The sequence below is a fragment of the Rutilus rutilus genome (assembly GCF_951802725.1).
Source record: "Rutilus rutilus genome assembly, chromosome: 12".
Classification (NCBI taxonomy): domain Eukaryota; kingdom Metazoa; phylum Chordata; class Actinopteri; order Cypriniformes; family Leuciscidae; genus Rutilus; species Rutilus rutilus.
In genome coordinates, this window is record NC_140217.1 from 30216633 (window position 1) to 30234211 (window position 17579).

The 17579-nt window shown below is 38.6% G+C and overlaps 1 protein-coding gene across 1 annotated transcript; it reads left to right on the forward strand.

Annotated features, from left to right (window-relative positions):
- The first annotated feature begins 1804 nt into the window (after positions 1-1804).
- stk35l (serine/threonine kinase 35, like) lies at positions 1805-13627 on the forward strand. The gene is made up of 3 exons (XM_084424908.1): positions 1805-2472; positions 5681-6436; positions 11318-13627. The coding sequence occupies exons 1-2, from the start codon at positions 2019-2021 to the stop codon at positions 6403-6405; spliced, it is 1179 nt and encodes a 392-aa protein (XP_084281034.1). The 5' UTR covers positions 1805-2018; the 3' UTR covers positions 6406-6436; positions 11318-13627.
- The last annotated feature ends 3952 nt before the right edge of the window (positions 13628-17579 follow it).

A 17579-nucleotide genomic window follows, 5' to 3' on the forward strand; every position in this document is an offset into this window, starting at 1 on the left:
GATTTCAAAAAAACTTGAAATACGTTTTTTGTTTGTCTTGATGTAAGTAATCAACTCAGTAATTTTCATGCTGATATCTAAAGGTTACAATTTTTACCCTATTCACGTTAGAAAAAGAATGAACAGGCGTATGAATAGGCTATATTTGGGTCTTTTTCGAAACTTTCCCCGAATGGGATTCTTCTGGGCTTTTTATTGAGGATACAAAATCAGTTGAGTTTGCTTCTGATGCAATTTGTCCTATAGGTTGACCCCCATTTTGGCTTAAAATGACTGGACTAAATGGATACAATTAAATCTTCCTATGGAAGTAAAATGGGTTGTTTTTGTGAATGCCATGTTCAACTTAAATGTAGTTTTGGACCAGTTGATGGACGGAAATGTCCCTCACCCTACCATGTACCATCGCGCGTGTGTGTGTGTGTGTGGTTATTGGGACAAAATGTCTCCCACAGAGACAAATGGTGATCCCTTTTGGAAAATCTAAAAATACAGAATTTAAATTTAAATGGTTAATAAAAAAAAACTTTAGGAGCAAGCTGCAAGTTTCCAAAAGAAACAGTTTTGCTTATCTAACCTATATAAAGTGCATCAGATTTCCTCACTGACAAACAAAGCATTGACCCATGTAAGCAGTGAGCCATTGATGTTGGCAGTGTTTTCAGACATGCCCTCACGCCTGTATGTGAATGTGGATGAGTGATGACATTTGAGGTCATTTTTTAGGTCTGAGTCATCCTCTTTTTTTATGAAATCACTGTTATATGCAGATGCACATAAATAGTTAACAACATAAATACAGTAACAAAGACAATGTTTGTTTATTCTAAAAGGAGAATGAACAACAACATCTGCCACCTCATAATGTTGTCATCTTATGTAATCCGTGTAAATCCTGTCCATCAATATCTGAACGTTGATATACTTTATCTGCAAAGCTTATCGTCTTGTAATAACCAACAAATATTATTATTATTAAATATAAATTTAAGTTCAACAAAATTATAAACTTTAAAAAGAACTTTTTACAAATAATAAATAAAAAAATACACTTTTTACATTTTACTACAAATATTTGTATGTATATTAATCAAACGGATAGCAGAAAGATAAAAGAAAAAAGTGACAATATTTCTAATTTATGTTCGACTGATGGGAAGCCTCATAATGCTCCCCGGCGTGTCTGGCCCGGTCTGACCACGTGTGTGCGCTGAGCTGTAGTAGAGCACATGCTGGAAGGACTAAACCAAATCTAGTCCACAACAAGGGTGACAACAGTCCACGTATGTACATGACTACATGTATTTAGGTTTCCCACTGGGACATAGCCTGATCCTTGTTGATTGTATGTAGCCCATGTATTTCTGAACGTGTATTGGAGTTATTAATTTCTAAATTAATACAAAAATATTTTGGTATTTATATAGCCAAACATGCCTGTTGGTGTTCAGGTCAAATTGAGTAACCTAACTTCTAACTTCTTGATATTCACAACTATAAGAATGATAGAAAAGAAAAAGAATGCAATAAATAATACCTTTAAAATGCTTGAAAACTTTTGATTTTATGTAGCCTAGTCAAATGGTATAAGCGACGCTCATTCATTTTCAAATGCACGAAACTCACATAAATACAAAGAAAGCATACAAAGTTATTTAATTTAAAATATGTGATTACGCAAGAGGTTTAATTATTTTTGGATCACCTCTCAACATTTTAACACCACCACCACTGATTTAACGTACCAAAATAGGCGTTTACATTGCGTGTGTTCTCATAGGTCAAGAATCCCCCCCCCCCCTGTACAGGAAAGTGAGATGATCCAGTCAAGTTCTCACTTCATTCAGTTCAGACTAGAAGCTCGACTGTGATTCAATCACGAGACGAGACGCACTGTTACTGTATGATAAAAATGCAGATGTCAAAGAATATTTAAGAGCTGCTGAACGTCCTCAAGATCTAGAAATATGAACGCGGAAGATATTTCCAAACGCACGCACAAAACGTGAGGAGGCGGGATGGAGGCAAAGAACAGAGAGCGGCAACGGACACGGAACGCTTGCAACAGAACCGAAAGCGCCAGTGTCCTGCGCTCGCTCAGCGTCGACGACAATGAGACAATGGGAGACGAGTTGGACCGGGGTAAACATTGCGGTCTTGAACGACGGCTTTTTGCACCGCGGTACAGCTTGCTTCGTGAAGTTGGCAGGGGCAGTTATGGCGTTGTGTACGAAGCCATTGCCCGTAAATCAGGTGCGAGAGTGGCGGTGAAGAAGCTGCGCTGTGACGCGCCTGAGAATGTGGAGTTGGCGCTGGCGGAGTTTTGGGCTTTGACCAGCCTGGAGAAACGCCATGAGAATGTGGTGCAGCTGGAGGAGTGTGTGCTCCAGAGGAACGGGATGGCCCAGAAAATGAGCCATGGCAATAAGCGTTCAAAGCAGTATTTGAGGTTGGTGGAGACCTCGTTGAAAGGTAAGATGTTTGTTCTAGAAGGTCAGCGGTTGAAGAATGGTTTGCCACGAGCTAACAGTAGCTTTTGTTTGTGACAGTTCACTCATTTGGTAGAAATGACATTTTGGCCATTCAAAATCTGAATCACGTCAAGTTTGAGTAATTTCTCATTGTAATCTGAAACAAAACCGGTTAGAATCCATTGTTTGGCAGTGAGTCAAATGGCGTTCGGCGATGACACCGGACGTTTATAATGCGCATGTCTTTGTTCTACATTAAGATTGTTTACATTTTATGTAAGAATGTGGCAAATGTCGGTCAGATTTGCCCTCCCCCACCCTCCTCCTCTCGGTTATGAAACTCTTGAGTTTGGAAGTGGGGGAGGTGCTGGCGTTGGGGTCAAACCTTCTCCACACTGTCTATCCCGGGTTAGAACAATGAAGGAAGTTTGATTCCTCACATGACAACTGTGTAAATGATCTTACAAATGAAAGAGAGACAGTGGTGATTTAGGTCAGATCATCGAGGCCCATTCGATCTCATTAATCTTAATGTGTTGGACTGTCTTCTTTGTGTGACTGCTTTCACGTGCAGATCTGAATCATGATGTAGGTTTTTGTACTGTATAATCCTAGTGGTTCTTGAGGCATTTGCTTGGAAGCTGTTGGCCTAGTCTATATTTAGTGTACATGGGAGTGAAAGTAGGAAGAGCTGTTTAACTTCTAGATGGGCTATATGCTATCTATGAATAAATAAGTGATTTTAAGTGCTTCAAAGTGTAGTCTCTGACTTTTCGAAGTTTTCGGTCTTAAATATAGCAAAGTGATTCTGAAAATGGTGGTCTCATTGTCAAGTGTTGCTGTAGTGAACAGTTTTTGTTTAAATGATTGTATATGTCTAAAAATGATGGCTTAGGCTAAAAGCTCCTGGTTATGTGAAAATAACTGAAAGTCCCACTCTTAACTCTTCAACCAGTCAAGCTAGGGGTTTTACTTCTTGCTTAAATAACAGGTGTTTTGTTACTGATGTAGTCAGTATTTTTTGCTTTACTCAAATACATTTTGATGTATTTTGAGTCACTGCAACTTCAAGTGCAGCACAGTGTATGGAATTTGTAAGACAATAAAACAATAAATTAAATCTTGAGTAAGATTCTCACAACAGGACAACGCAATATTGAGACAATCCACCTTCATACTAAAGTTATTTCTAAAACATTGTTTACTACTTAATATATATATATTTGAAGTCTCTACTAACGAGCTGATGAGTTGAAACGTGTGTTTGATTAGGGAGATATACAAAATGTGCAGAGCTGGGGGTACTCCAGGACCAGGGTTGGGAACCAATGCTTTAAGCCAGACATACACTGATTGTCGTCCAAATTTGAGCTGATTTCTAAGTCTTTCTTCGTCCAAGCCGACTTCAAAGAACTAGCGGCGACGGAAACCGACGGTTTTGTCGCCTCGCATCGCCTGCGTCTGGACATCACAGACTACAGCCAACTGTAGTGAATTAACTGTCTATATCAGCAGGTATCAGTAGTCTATATTCGTCATTCAAAAGGTGAAACCGAAACAAGGATACACAAGAAGCGTACAGATATACGAAAAGTTAACAAAGCAGTGCTTGCTTACCATTTTGAATAGCCTATCAGTTATGTTGATAACTTTCTTCATTTTAAGTAGAATAACATAACATTAGATCAGCCTTCTGTCTTTGCCGTCTTGACATCAACGGTCTCCCGGCCTTAACATAAATTAAACCATGGCGGCATGAAATAGCTATACTAGCCTATATGTGCTGGGCAACGATTAACCTTGATTAATCACATCCAAAATAAAAGTTTGTGTTTACATAATATATATGTGTGTACTTTATTATGTGTGTATTATAATTATATACAGTACACACACACATATATTATGTAAACACAAACTTTTATTTTGGATGCGATTAATCGTTGCCCAGCACTAATATATTACGAAATATAAACCAAAATTATCGCCCGAAGCATTTTGTGTAACTATGCGAGTGGAACCGCTTCTCACGGCACAAGCGAATGGGTCCCACATGTTTATTTCACATGTATATTGTGAGCAGTCAAGTCGCAGCTCTTTGGCTTTACATTGCATGCGATTTACTCGTACATTGAGAGATTGTATATTACCAAAAACATTGCTGAAATCGCACAGTGTATGCCCGGCTTTAGACTTTTTTTGTGGTGTTGTGATGATAGCACCCTTACCTTTGAAAAAGAACCGTGAGATTCACATGTTTTATTTATATTTACAGCAGCATGTGCAGATTCAGGTAATGCTTGCTTAGACATAGGAAGTGATAAAAATAAACCCCATGAAAGCACAGGACCACATTTATAATTACACTAAGGCACTTTGGCTTGTATCAGGAAATACAAATCAGTCTTTGTTGTTCATATGGGAGCTAGTCCAGTCCTGTGAGATGAAACCAAAATGGCTTCAAACTGGTTCCACTGCAATTCAGCCTCTGAAACTGATGACAAAGCAATTCTTCCATTGCATTAACTCCTCCTTTTGTCTGGTGCTCTCATTCTCTCACCTTTTTAATATGTTTACTTTAATGTTATGTGCAAGGTTTTCCCACAGTTTTTGTTCCTGTATTGTTTTTTTCTTTTCCTAAAGCAGAATGTTGGTGTGTTACATAGTGAAGGGCCAAAGGCCAAACCCTTCTTTAAAAGCCTAAAGCTTTACCTCAAACTTCCTTTGAGACAAATCGGTTCACTTGACGGCCATATTCATAACACCCTGGGCAGCTATTTCCAGGCATGCATGTACAGCTCACACAACTAATAATTTGTCAAAGGTTACATTGCAATTACACATTTCAAATCAGCAATTTGACAACAATGGTGTCATAAATTGTGCTAATGCACATTCTAGAGTAAACAAAGAAAAAGATTGGCTCTTTCAACTGCACAGCAAGACATAAAAGAGGATTGGTGCTTTAAACTGTAAGGCGAAACTACAGCTGCTATATTGAGCATTACAACTTCTCCCATTCATTAATGAGTGGACCTTCTCTGCCTTGCCTTATACAGTCTCTGGTTTATGTTACAGCCACAATTTAATGCCTGCAGAGGCATGTGCTTATTAGGGAAAGGAACATTCTTATTTGTTAACATTGTTAACTGATTTGAACACACTCAATTATATTAATCTCTAGGTATGTTTTTTTTGTGTACTTTCAGGTGAGCGTGTATTGTCATGTCCTGATGAGCCCTGCTACCTCTGGTTTGTAATGGAGTTCTGCGAGGGAGGGGATCTGAATCAGTTCATCCTGTCTCGTCAGCCTGATCCCTGCACCAATGCCAGCTTCATGATGCAGCTGAGCAGCGCTGTGGCATTCCTGCATCAAAACAACATTGTTCACAGGGACCTTAAACCAGATAATATCCTCATTTCGCAGCGTTCTGGCACACCTGTGTTGAAAGTGGCTGATTTTGGACTGAGCAAAGTTTGTGCTGGTCTTGGTGCCGGAGTACGAGACCCAGAGGAGGGACGAGACAAAAACAAGAATAGTATTAACATCAACAAGTTCTGGCTGTCATCGGCATGCGGCTCGGACTTTTACATGGCACCGGAGGTGTGGGAAGGACATTACACAGCCAAAGCAGACATTTTTGCTCTGGGCATTATCATCTGGGCCATGATCGAGAGAATCACGTTCATTGACGCTGAATCGAAGAGGGAACTGCTCGGGACGTATGTGCGGCAGGGTTCTGACATTGTCCCGGTTGGAGAGGCGCTTCTGGAGAACCCAAAGATGGTGTTGAGTATTCCCCAGCGCAGACGCTCACACATGTCCGAGGCGCTCCGGAAACTTTTGCAGGACATGCTGGCTGTCAATCCTCAGGACCGACCAGACGCATTAGAGCTACACAGCAGAATGGGAAAGGTCACATGTGCAGCGTAAAATCTGAACTTTGACCTGAATGCACACACAGGTATGTCTTTGCCAGTGAAGTTTCCATAAATGTACAGATATGGGTGTTTTGGGCTTTTATGTTTTTGTGTGAAGGTTCATGTTTCCAGATGCAGTAATAACAATACTATACTATATTATCTTTCTTAAAGACAAACACATTTACACACAGGGGTGAGCGATATACCAATAGAAATGTGACAGCCAGTAGAAAATCTGCATCTTTGTTCCATTGCGTTTACTTGTCCTAGTTCTTATTTTATTACTGACTGTTTACTTTTTACTTCGGCCTATATTAGTTAGAATTCAAGAATTGTGAAATTTCAATGGCATCCAAAAAGTTGGCACCATAACCTTATTTCCAGCAAAAATAACTACAATGGTTGATATTGTGTGTTCAATTGTTTTTGCCTGTTTTAATATTTAGATCATCATCTAGTACCAGGTTAAAATGATAACGATAGATTTTGCCAATTATTATTTACCCCTTAAATGCTCTATTTCTTGAGGAGCACATTACCATTAAAGAGTGCATTTTGGAGTGATCTGATGTGTGTGTGTGCTCGCACATGTACAGTATCTCACAAAAGTGAGTACACCCCTCACATTTCAGCAAACATGTAGGCTATATCTTCTCAAGGGACAATACTATAGAAATGAAACTTGGATATATTTTATAGAGTATAGAGTAGTCAATGTGCTGCTTGTATAGCAGTATATATTTACTGTCCTCTGAAAATAACTCAACATACAGCCATTTTTGTCAAAATAGCTGGCAACAAAAGTGAGTACACCCTAAGTGAACATGTCAAAACTTTGTTCAAAGTGTCAATATTTTGTGTGAGCAACATTGTTATGTAGCACTGCCGTAATCCTCCTAGGCATGGAGTTCACCAGAGCTGCACAGATTGTTGCTGGGACACTCTTCCACTCCTCCATAATGACATCATGGAGCTGCTGGATGTTAGACACATGGCGCTTCTCCACCTTCCGCTTGAGGATGCCCCACAGTGCTCAATAGGGTTCAGGTCTGGAGACATACTTGGCCACTCCATCACCTTCACCTTCAGCTTCCTCAGCAAGGCAGTTGTCATCTTGACGGTGTGTTTGGGGTCGTTATCACACCGTTCGGCCCAGTTTCTGAAGGAAGGGCATCATGTTGTGCTTCAGAATGTAGCCGTACATGTTGGAATCCATGTTTCCCTCAATGAAGCGCAGCTCCCCAGTACCAGCAGTACTCATGCAGCCCCAGACCATGATGCTATCACCACCATGCTTGACTGTAGGCAAGACATAAGACTTGGTTCTCCTCACCAGTGCGTCGCCACACATGCTGGACACCATCTGAGCCAAACGGTTTATCTTAGTCTCATCAGGCCACAGGACATGGTTCCAGTAATTCATGCTCTTGGACAGGTTGCTTTCAGCAAACTGTTTGTGGGCTTTCTTGTGAGCCAGCTTCAGAAGAGGCTTCCTTCTGGGACGACGGCCATGCAAACCGACTTGTTACAGTGTGCAGCGTATGGTCCGAGCACTGACAAGCTGACCTTCCGCTTCTGCAACATCTAAAGCAATGCTGGCAGCACTCATGCATCTGTTTTTTGAAGCCAGCTTCTGCACCTGACACACAGCACGAGGACTCAACTTCTTTGATTGACCCTTGCGAGGCCTGTTCCAAGTGGGACCCGTCTTGTAAAACCTCTGTATGACCCTGGCCTGCACTGTAACTCAGTTTCAGGGTATTTACCGATCTTCTTATAGCCTAGGTCAACTTTGTGGAGAGCAACAATTCTAATTCTCAAATCCTTAGAGAGTTCTTTGCCATGAGGTGCCATGTTGAACATCCAGTGGTCAGCATGAGAGAACTGTACTCAAAGCACACATTTTAACTGCTCTAATACAAGATACACAAATTTGTATTGTCCTGTCAAGCAGACAAAAACATGAAAATGATGAATAGGACATGTGGCTTTGCATGGTTAAACGACGTACAGCTATTATCACTTTGTACTCACTTTTGTTGCCAGCTATTTTGACAATGATGGCTGTATGATGAGTTATTTTCAGAGGACAGTAAATATATACTGCTATACAAGCAGCACATTGACTACTCTAGAAATGAAACTTGGAAATATTTCAAAGTATTGTCCCTTGAGAAGATATAGGCCTAATGTGAAATGTGAGGGGTGTACTCACTTTCGTGAGATACTGTAACAGTTTTTAGGGCGTTTTAAAGTTGTTTTAAACTTATTAGTCTTGAGTTTATAACATTTGGCATGGCATTTATCGGTGATATCAGCCAGAATTTTAATAGTGATGCATCCTTAACAACATCATCTCTATTTCCACACGGCTGTCCCAGGGGTGTGATTATTTTGATGAGTTACCATGAGTGGGGTGGAAAAAAATAAGACGTGATATTCTAGGTTTTGAATCTAAGTAAAACAATGCACTGCACACTTCTGCAATATCATACGTAATACGTTACAATTATAAGTTATCGATTTTGGATAACATCTTCATTGTCTTTCCACAGCAATGCGGGATATATTGCCAGTTGTTTCTGTTGTTTTTAACTTATTTCTAGTGTTATGTGTTTCGACCGCCGGACTCTATCATGATGTGATTCTCTCACAGACGTTCAGAGAGCTCCTGTTGGCGTGCTATAAGAGCCTCTTTTGTTTTTAAAAGTGCATGCTGGGATAGCTGTTATACAACCACACCCATTCACCACCACCCCTCCTTTAACACTCCCCATCCCTTATTCTCTCTCTCTCTTTTCCATACCCTTTGCCCCGGGGGACAGTGCTCATCAGGCAGACCAGGAGACTGGGAGTTGTTCCTATTTCAAAGATGGAAAGATTTTTGTTTTGACATGCCACACACAACTGACAGTTCCTTGCAGAGACCAGAATTTAGACTAAAGGTAGTGCTGCATTAGGGATGCACAATATGTACTATTTGATTTAAATATCGACCTTTTAGTGCTTAGTAGCATTAATATAATTAACAGTGTATTGATATTGACCACACTTTTAATATCTGCACATCATTCATTTTTTTCATAGTAAAACTGCAAAATGTTTTGTTTTTAAGTTGGATTGGTTCAACATAGCATTTAAATTGATGTATTTTAGGGTTGAATATCAGTCACTTAAATATTAAGGCAGGGGGCTTGTGAGTTCTCCAGCCATTATGAGGACATTACAGCTGTCTGCTTCTCCCTCCAGTCGTCTTTTGTTGACCATCCCCCCTCTCCTTCTCCTACCGTTGCTACATTCAAAGCGGAATAGAATACTGCGTGCATGGAGCCTCTTGGCTAATTTGCTTCCAGACAGTGGTGTGTATAGCGTGAGAGCGTGTGGTTTGTAGTTCGGGTGACTGCAGCGGGGCTTTAATAGCTATTCCTGACTCAGCACATAGTTTGAGCTGCAGGATATGAGGAGGAGGGGTGAGGTCTTTATACTGTATGTAGCTGAGATCAAGCTGCACTCGTGCTGATTAATGACAGATAGCCTGCAAAGACTTTTATTATTTGTGTTTGAATGCTTGTAAATCTGGTTGCTCAACAAGCAATCTTGAGATTCGGACCCATTTGAGGCATTATGCAACGCTATCATGACATCACCACTCCTGTTTTTTTTTTTTTTTTTGCCTGTCACTCAAAAGATGGCCCCTCTTTTCTTTTTCTCTTTCTTTTTCTTTTTCTCTTTTTGTGAAAAGTGTGGTTTTCTCTCATCTGGGTTCCTATGGTCAGTGGAAACCTGGAAATATCAGGAAATCATGATTTAATTGGATGGGAATTGCTGTTTTTGAAATCCTTACCCAGTAGCAGGGCTTCCCTCGGGCCTTGACTAGTAGTCGTTAATTTAAGTGATTAGTCGACTAATAGCATGTTTACATTAAAAAGCCATAAATCATAACAGTGAGCCTTTAAGTGCCTATAGCTATATCATTTCTGTGTTTTCGGCTGCAGAGATTAAGTCGACGATGCTGACTCGTCATCTCCGCAGTAGTGGACACGCATACATGCACGTTTCATACGGATGACATAATCTGAGAATATTTGTTTTCCACTTGAATTGGTTCATTTAAAAGTAGACATTTCAAGCTTTCTATATATTGCGAGGCAAGTATACACTGAGTTTCCGTTCATTTTTGTGACGTGCTCAAGTTCACAGACGGCAGACGTGCTCAAGTCCACAGACGGCAGAAAGCGCATCCTGATTGTTTTCATTATTTTACAAAAGCACAACGTTTTGTTGTTGTTGTAGGTTTACAGAAATAAAGGTAGACCCTTTACAGTTTGCATTACTCTTATCTGTATGACTAAAAATGACGGAGTATTTTAAATTAAAAACAAGTGATGGCGCCGGCGCCTGTATATCATGCAGTAAGCGCTCTCTCCACACAAACACAGATATGCGCCTAATAGCGCACATTTATCTAGGTTAACATTAGTGCGAGCGGACTTGTAAAGTTGCTACTACTTGGATGTTTCAAGTGATAAGCCATATTTGAGGTCGATGAATGGTAGGCATTTTGGATTTCCTGCCGTTAACAATCTTTCCATCACGGACTGTGTGAATTTTAAAAAAAAATTTTTTTTTTTTTTTTTTGCCTCTTCCCGCTAACAGTCTAATAACATTTTGGATGACCAATAGCCTCTTCAAGTCGACTATTAGGGGCAGCCCTATGCAGTAGTAATAATGAATGACTGAAAAATCATGAAAGTGAATTGGTCAAAACATGTTTTTTCTTCATCTGTTTTATATTTATTTGCAATTTTAGTTTTTTTTTTTTTTTTCATGTTCTTAGTAAAAGTCCTTATCAAATGTGTGACTATTTTAAGCACCAATTCTAATGACTTGTTTTTCTTTGTTTTTCTTTTCATTCTTTTTAGGTTTTCCCTTTCCACATCAGCCCAGAAGGGACCACATTGCTTGGACAACTGTGAATCTTCCATTGCGGATTTAATGTGAAGAGTACGAAGTGCTCAACTTGAACATCAATACAAATAGATTTTCAACTGACCTTTCACGTTTTTTGTTTACAGTAGTGATTTAAACGAATCATTCAGCAAGCCCAGAAGTGTTCAGCCTGACTCAATCATCAGTTACGTCACTAAAAGTGAAGTAAAGCTAAAAACAATGTTGTGATACAGTGAGTACAATCAAGCTAAAACAAGCAAGCTATTTATTAGTCTTACTGAAGGACTAGGACTCTAAAATTGTTCATGGAGCTTCCCTAGTTGCTCATGTTCTCAATACAATCTTTTGCCATAAATAACAGTCAACAGAAGTATTTCAGTTATTTTATCAAGTTTTAGGAGCAGTAAACATTAAAGTTTTTTTCACAAACAATTCACAGATGTTAGGTTTCAGTGATTATATATATGTTTTGTTTTTTTTTGTTTTTTTAATTGCAATACAAAGATTGCAATACTAGATACTTGACTACATTTTGAGCTCATCACGTCACCAAACAAGCTTCATAGTCTTACACTTGTCCAACCAGTTGGTCTTAATTGGACTTGATAATATTTATCTCTGCTATGTCGCATCGCAATAGCTGAAATTATAATTAAAGACTAACTTTCAAAACTTGATTTTAAATTGCTATTAAAATGCTCATCTTAAGCCTAAGCCCAGTATTGAGATTTCCCCCCCTCCTTGAATGCAGATTTATTCTGGTGCCTTGAAGTCTAGTGATATTGAGATTTTCTTTTAGGTTGTTTTGTTTTACAGCTTTATCTTTTAAACATGCAGTACATTCTCCAAGATTTTAATATTTAAACACTTTACATATTAGGCGTGTGTAGTTTAACCTTTTAGGTGCCAGTTTTACATTGTGTGAGATTTTTTTTTTTTTTTTTTTTTTTTTGCCCAAAAAGATTGATTGATTCTGGTGTCCATTTATAATGCCACTGTCTACTATGTAAAACCGTGTGAACATCCCTACTGCACAGACACACACATACACTTATACAGTTTCACAGATTAGTTGTTTTTGGACTTGGAAGAGAAGGTTATGGGTTGATTATGAATATTTCCTTTTTGTTAGCTGATTACTTGTGTTCTCAAAAACAGGATGGGAGCTTCAAAATGATACCTTTGTATTCTTGCATCCACATCCTAAATGCTTCATAGAGAACAAGTTGGTGTGTCTGTGTGTGTTTGACTGTTTCCAAGTGTGATTTTGCTTGACAGTTTGTGTGTGCTATAATTCTACCTCAACACTCTTGTGGTTTAGTAACTACTTCACTAAATGAGCTAGCAGTGCTTGGTTTTTTGGAGAGAATAGTAGTTAATGTTTTCCAGATGGTTTATTTATTTATATTTTTTTGAATAATAAATCTATAATGTCAAACTTTTAGTACCTTTTATTTCCTTTTTTTTTTTTTTTTTTGCTTATTGCTGTCTGCTGTAGAAACTTGAGGCTTGTGAGATCAAGATTTTTATTTAATTTTTGTGGGATTGAATCACCCTCAGGTTTAAGGTGTTGTAATATTCTGGGCCGTATGGTTCTTCACTTGGGAACAAAAATGGTTCTGTTACTTTTTATATGTTCACATTTCAATCAGGAAATCCTTTTTGTCTTTAATGGGAGCATTTTTTTTTTTTTTTTTTTTACATTTATTTTCCCGAACGGCATTTTAAATGATTGTATGCTTAATGAGGGTCAGTTAATCCTGGTGAGAGTTGGTAAATGTTTTTACATTTTCTTTATTGTTCACTCAGTTACTCCTCTTTTCAGTTTGGATGTTTCAGAGGGCAGAAACAGAATTTTGTCATAGCAGTCAGACGAACCACAGTATTAGACTGCACTTGCGCTGAGGAGAGTGAACCAAGCATAATAGAAGCTCACTTCCTCTTGTATCCTCTCTTTTGCCCATTATGTTTTTCTTTGTCTTCCTTGTGGTCCAATTTTGACTGTACAACGCACTCGTCTATGCAACCTTTCCTATGTGATGCTGCTCTGCTTAACTAGCCTCTTCAGACCTTAATGTTTTTGTTACTCTTTTGTGCTCATTTAATGACCTTTTTGTGGAGCACTTTGTGCTTTTTGTGTGAAAGTCTGACTTTTTTTTTTTTTTTTTTACAGACTTTCCTTTGTGTAAAGCACACTAGAGCTGTGTGGAAAGCTTCACTCTTTTGGGTGGCATCTCTTATTGTTTTGATGTTTTGGATCAATAAACCATGTAAAAGCAAAACTTGCGTGTGTTTTTAATGTTACTCTTTAAAATGACAATTTACAGAATACAATAGAGTTTTTCTAACATATTTACATTTGAAGTTGTTTTAAAGGTGCAGTGTTGCAGTTGCAAAACTAGCGCCATCCTGTCTACCATTGTCAGGACAAACCGGTATAAATTACACTGAATAGATTAAAGATTATCTGTTGTCGAAACATAATACTAGATGTTGTACAATATACTGTGATGAGCCAAAACATTATGACCAGTCACAGGTCAAGCCAATATCATTGATCATCTGTCATATTAAGGTCTGGGTAGATTAATTGAGCAAACAAACAGTTCTTGTAATTAACATGTTGGATGCAGGAATAAAGATCTGAGCCACAAGGGCCAAATTGTCATTTGGCAAGGTGATTAGATCAGAGTATCTCTGAAAGTCTTGTGGGTTGCTACCATTCAGCAGTGGTGAGAATTTACCAACAGTGGTCCAAGGAAGGACAAACCGGCGACAGGGTGTTGGACACCCAAGGCTCATTGATGCTGGTCTGAGCCAGCAGAAGTTCTACTGTGGCTCAAGTCACACACAAATTTTAATGGTGTTATGGGAGGAATGTGTCGCAACACACAGTGCATCTAATCTGTCTAAAGCGCCTACATGGACACTTGGGCATCAGAACTGGACCTTGGAGCAGTGGAAGAAGGTCGCCTGGTTCGATGAGTCCCTTTTTCTTTTACATCACCTGTACGGGTGCACCTGGGGAAGTGATGGCACTGTGGGACGACAAGCCTGAGCAATGTTCTGACCAATGGTATTCCCTGGTGGATGTGACCTCTCTCAGCGGGATAAAGCACCCTTCCACACTGCACCCATTGTTCAGGAATGGTTTGAGGAACATGATGAAGAGTTCAAGGTGTTGCTCCGGCCTCAAAATTCCCCAGATCTCAATTCAATTGAGCATCTGTGGGATCAAAATGTTAGATTCACAGAGGCTCCATCAAGCAACCTACAGGACATGAAGGATCTGCTGCTAACGTCTTGGTGCCAGAAACCACAGAACACCTTCAGGGGGTCTTGTAGAATCCATGCCTCGGCGGGTAGGCTCTGTTTTGGCTGCATGCGGAGGACCAACAGCATATGTGCTTGTTTAAGCCCTGACAGACTAAACAAATCCTAATGTAATCCTTTAGTCCAGAGTCATGGTGATGTGACCGGACTTCAGTTTGATTTCCACGGCCCGGCTACTAAATGCTTGTCTGATTTTTGCCGCCTGAGACCACAAACAGCCACATTATACTAATCAGTTCAGACAAGATAAATCCCCTCTTAAAACAAAGCGATCACCTTCCATAGACTGCTGTTATCCACTGTATTTATTTGGCAGTCATGCGTGAGAGCCAGAGGACACTTTGTTCCCATACACTAACACCCAAACACCTACCTGCTAGACTGACAATATTGATAATACTGACAATTTTGGGCCTTACCTACTGTCAGTTCTCACAATAAAAACTATTACAATGGTCATGAAAAAATGCTAAGTATATTGGCTCCACCAAAGGAGGAAAACTGCATATTTAAGCTTGGAATAATGACAGAAAGAGTCTTGAAGAGCGCAAGCCGAGGAGACAGTGGGGATGGGAATGTGCAGTCTATGGTCATGGTATGCACTGGGGGGAGGGTCTTCTGTTTGTGTGTTAATATGACGGGGGAGTCTATGTACTCACTGACCCTGATGATGCAGGGAAAACAGCTTTATCAGGTCATTACATAACCATAAATGTGTGTCTTGTGATGCTTCTCAACTAAACACCCTTTTAAATGTTTTATTAATACATTTATATATGTAATAAATATCACTTCCAGCCTATTTCCTCATTTATATTGAATGTCAATTTGAATGTCATATTAAATAGAAGCGCTGTATGGCACAATCATTTTCAAAAGATAATATATTTAATTGGTTTAAATAATGGTATAGTTGTGGTGGTAGTGTCCATAATGCACTAATCTGTTCTCATAATCATGTTTTGCTTGTATCATGCTTCATTGATGAATTTTGGAATAATGAAGATTTTTAATATTTTGTAAATAAGCATCTGCATTTATTTGATCAAAAATACAGTAAAATCAGTAATATTGTGAAATATTATTACAATTCAAAATAACAGTTTTCTATTTTAAAATTGATGTATTCTTGTTATGGCAAAGCTGAATTTTCTGCAGCCATTAACATAAGTCTTCAGTGTTACACGATCCTTCAGAAATCATTCTAATATGCTGATTTGGTGCTCAATTATTATCAATTATGATTATCAATCTTGAAAACAGTTTTTGAATGTTCCAAACAAATCTTTTTTTAACAAATACTTTTGTTACATAAAAATTGTTACTGTAATATATAAATAGCGCCTGTTTGATTGTTAGTGTCATATTAAACCATCAAACTTCCTAAAATAGTCTATATTTTTGACAGAATACAATTTGTTGAATAATTGAGATATATCTTTAGTGATATGTACATCTAGTTATGTATGGTTTGTTGAACTCATTTGCCAGTTTTTAAGGATATTTCAGAACATAACAACCCTAAAACGCAGACCAAGACATCACAACCATTTAGAATGGTCAAACTGAGACTTGAGATAATATATAATACAATATAATGTATAATATAATACAATACAATATACATGCAGGCACATCATATGTTCATAAGTCATTTCATTCTGTTTTCTGGATTGATGAGTGGAAGAAGGGTTGTGTTTAATAGGGTTGGATTAGTTAGAATCTATGGCTCACAGAGGTCAACATGTATACCATTAAACATTACTAAACTAACTGCTTATTTAAGTGTTCTACTTTTTCAATGAAGGATTTTAGGAATCATATGCATTTCAGGTACGATGGAACAGGAGTCACTGGTATGAGTGTTTCTGGAAGCTTGCCGTAGAATCATGTGCATCATGAATAATGCTTCACTGGATTTAGGTCACTCTAAATGGAGCACAGTCAGAGTGACATCAGTGACGGGCACTGGTGAGTTTTGATTGTCTACATGCAATCACAGAAAAATATTCTAGATTATAATTATGTATGTATGTGTATATATATATATGAAACGGCTAACTGTCAGCAAAATGCAAGAGCTAATGTATGATCAAAATAGATATGCAACCCATTTCAATAAAAAGTAACAAGTTTTAAATGTAACTCTTGTGTCAGATTACTTAATTTAAGATGTCTAAATAACAGCATCAACTATTCTCAAGTTAGAAGGGGATTTGAGTGAAAACAAACTCTTTGATTTAAAGCTTCAGGCAGAGAATGATTTATGGTTGGCAAACTTGGCATTTATGAGAGCTTGAGCCTCAAGGAAACATAAAAGGGTGGTGAAAGCAACTGTGCCGTGAAATATCTGACACACCGTGCTGACTCATCATTCTCTGTCTCACATCTTTAAAAGCTTCTGCACAAAGAGACATAGTATCATCTAATTAGCAAATGGAAACTGTTGATGATGTAACACTGTACTGTTGAATCGAATGTTAAATAGGCTACAACCAAACATGCAGCCAATGAATCGTTAGCCTAGGCACAGGAGAGTAAAAATGTTTTTACGGTTGGCTAAATGTGTGATTTTTCAATTAATGTTTTATAGATCATGCAAAAAAAATCACATTGCTTTTACAGTAAATACATACAATTCGTTTAAAGATGATCATCGCTGCCTCCTTGTGGAGATGTTGGAGCAGTAGCCTACTTAATGCTGTTTTTGTTGTGCTGTTGGTCAGGTAGTCTTTTTAAAGTTGGCATGGAAGTTGCGATAGTCTTTTCTTTCCTATTGTGACTGAGACGGGTTCTCGAACAAGAAAAAACCCTAACCCTTTAATGGGGTTACATTTGTGCCAAAAATGAGTCGACTGCTTTGTGCTTTGTTCTACATTTGTCCTTGTCAACAGTCATGAA

Excerpts from the sequence above, each read along its gene's own strand:
- stk35l (XM_084424908.1), top strand. The coding sequence starts at position 2,019 with ATGGAGGCAAAGAACAGAGAGCGGCAACGGACACGGAACGCTTGCAAC. Across the intron at positions 2,473-5,680 it reads GGTGGAGACCTCGTTGAAAG|GTGAGCGTGTATTGTCATGT; the intron begins GTAAGATGTTTG and ends GTGTACTTTCAG.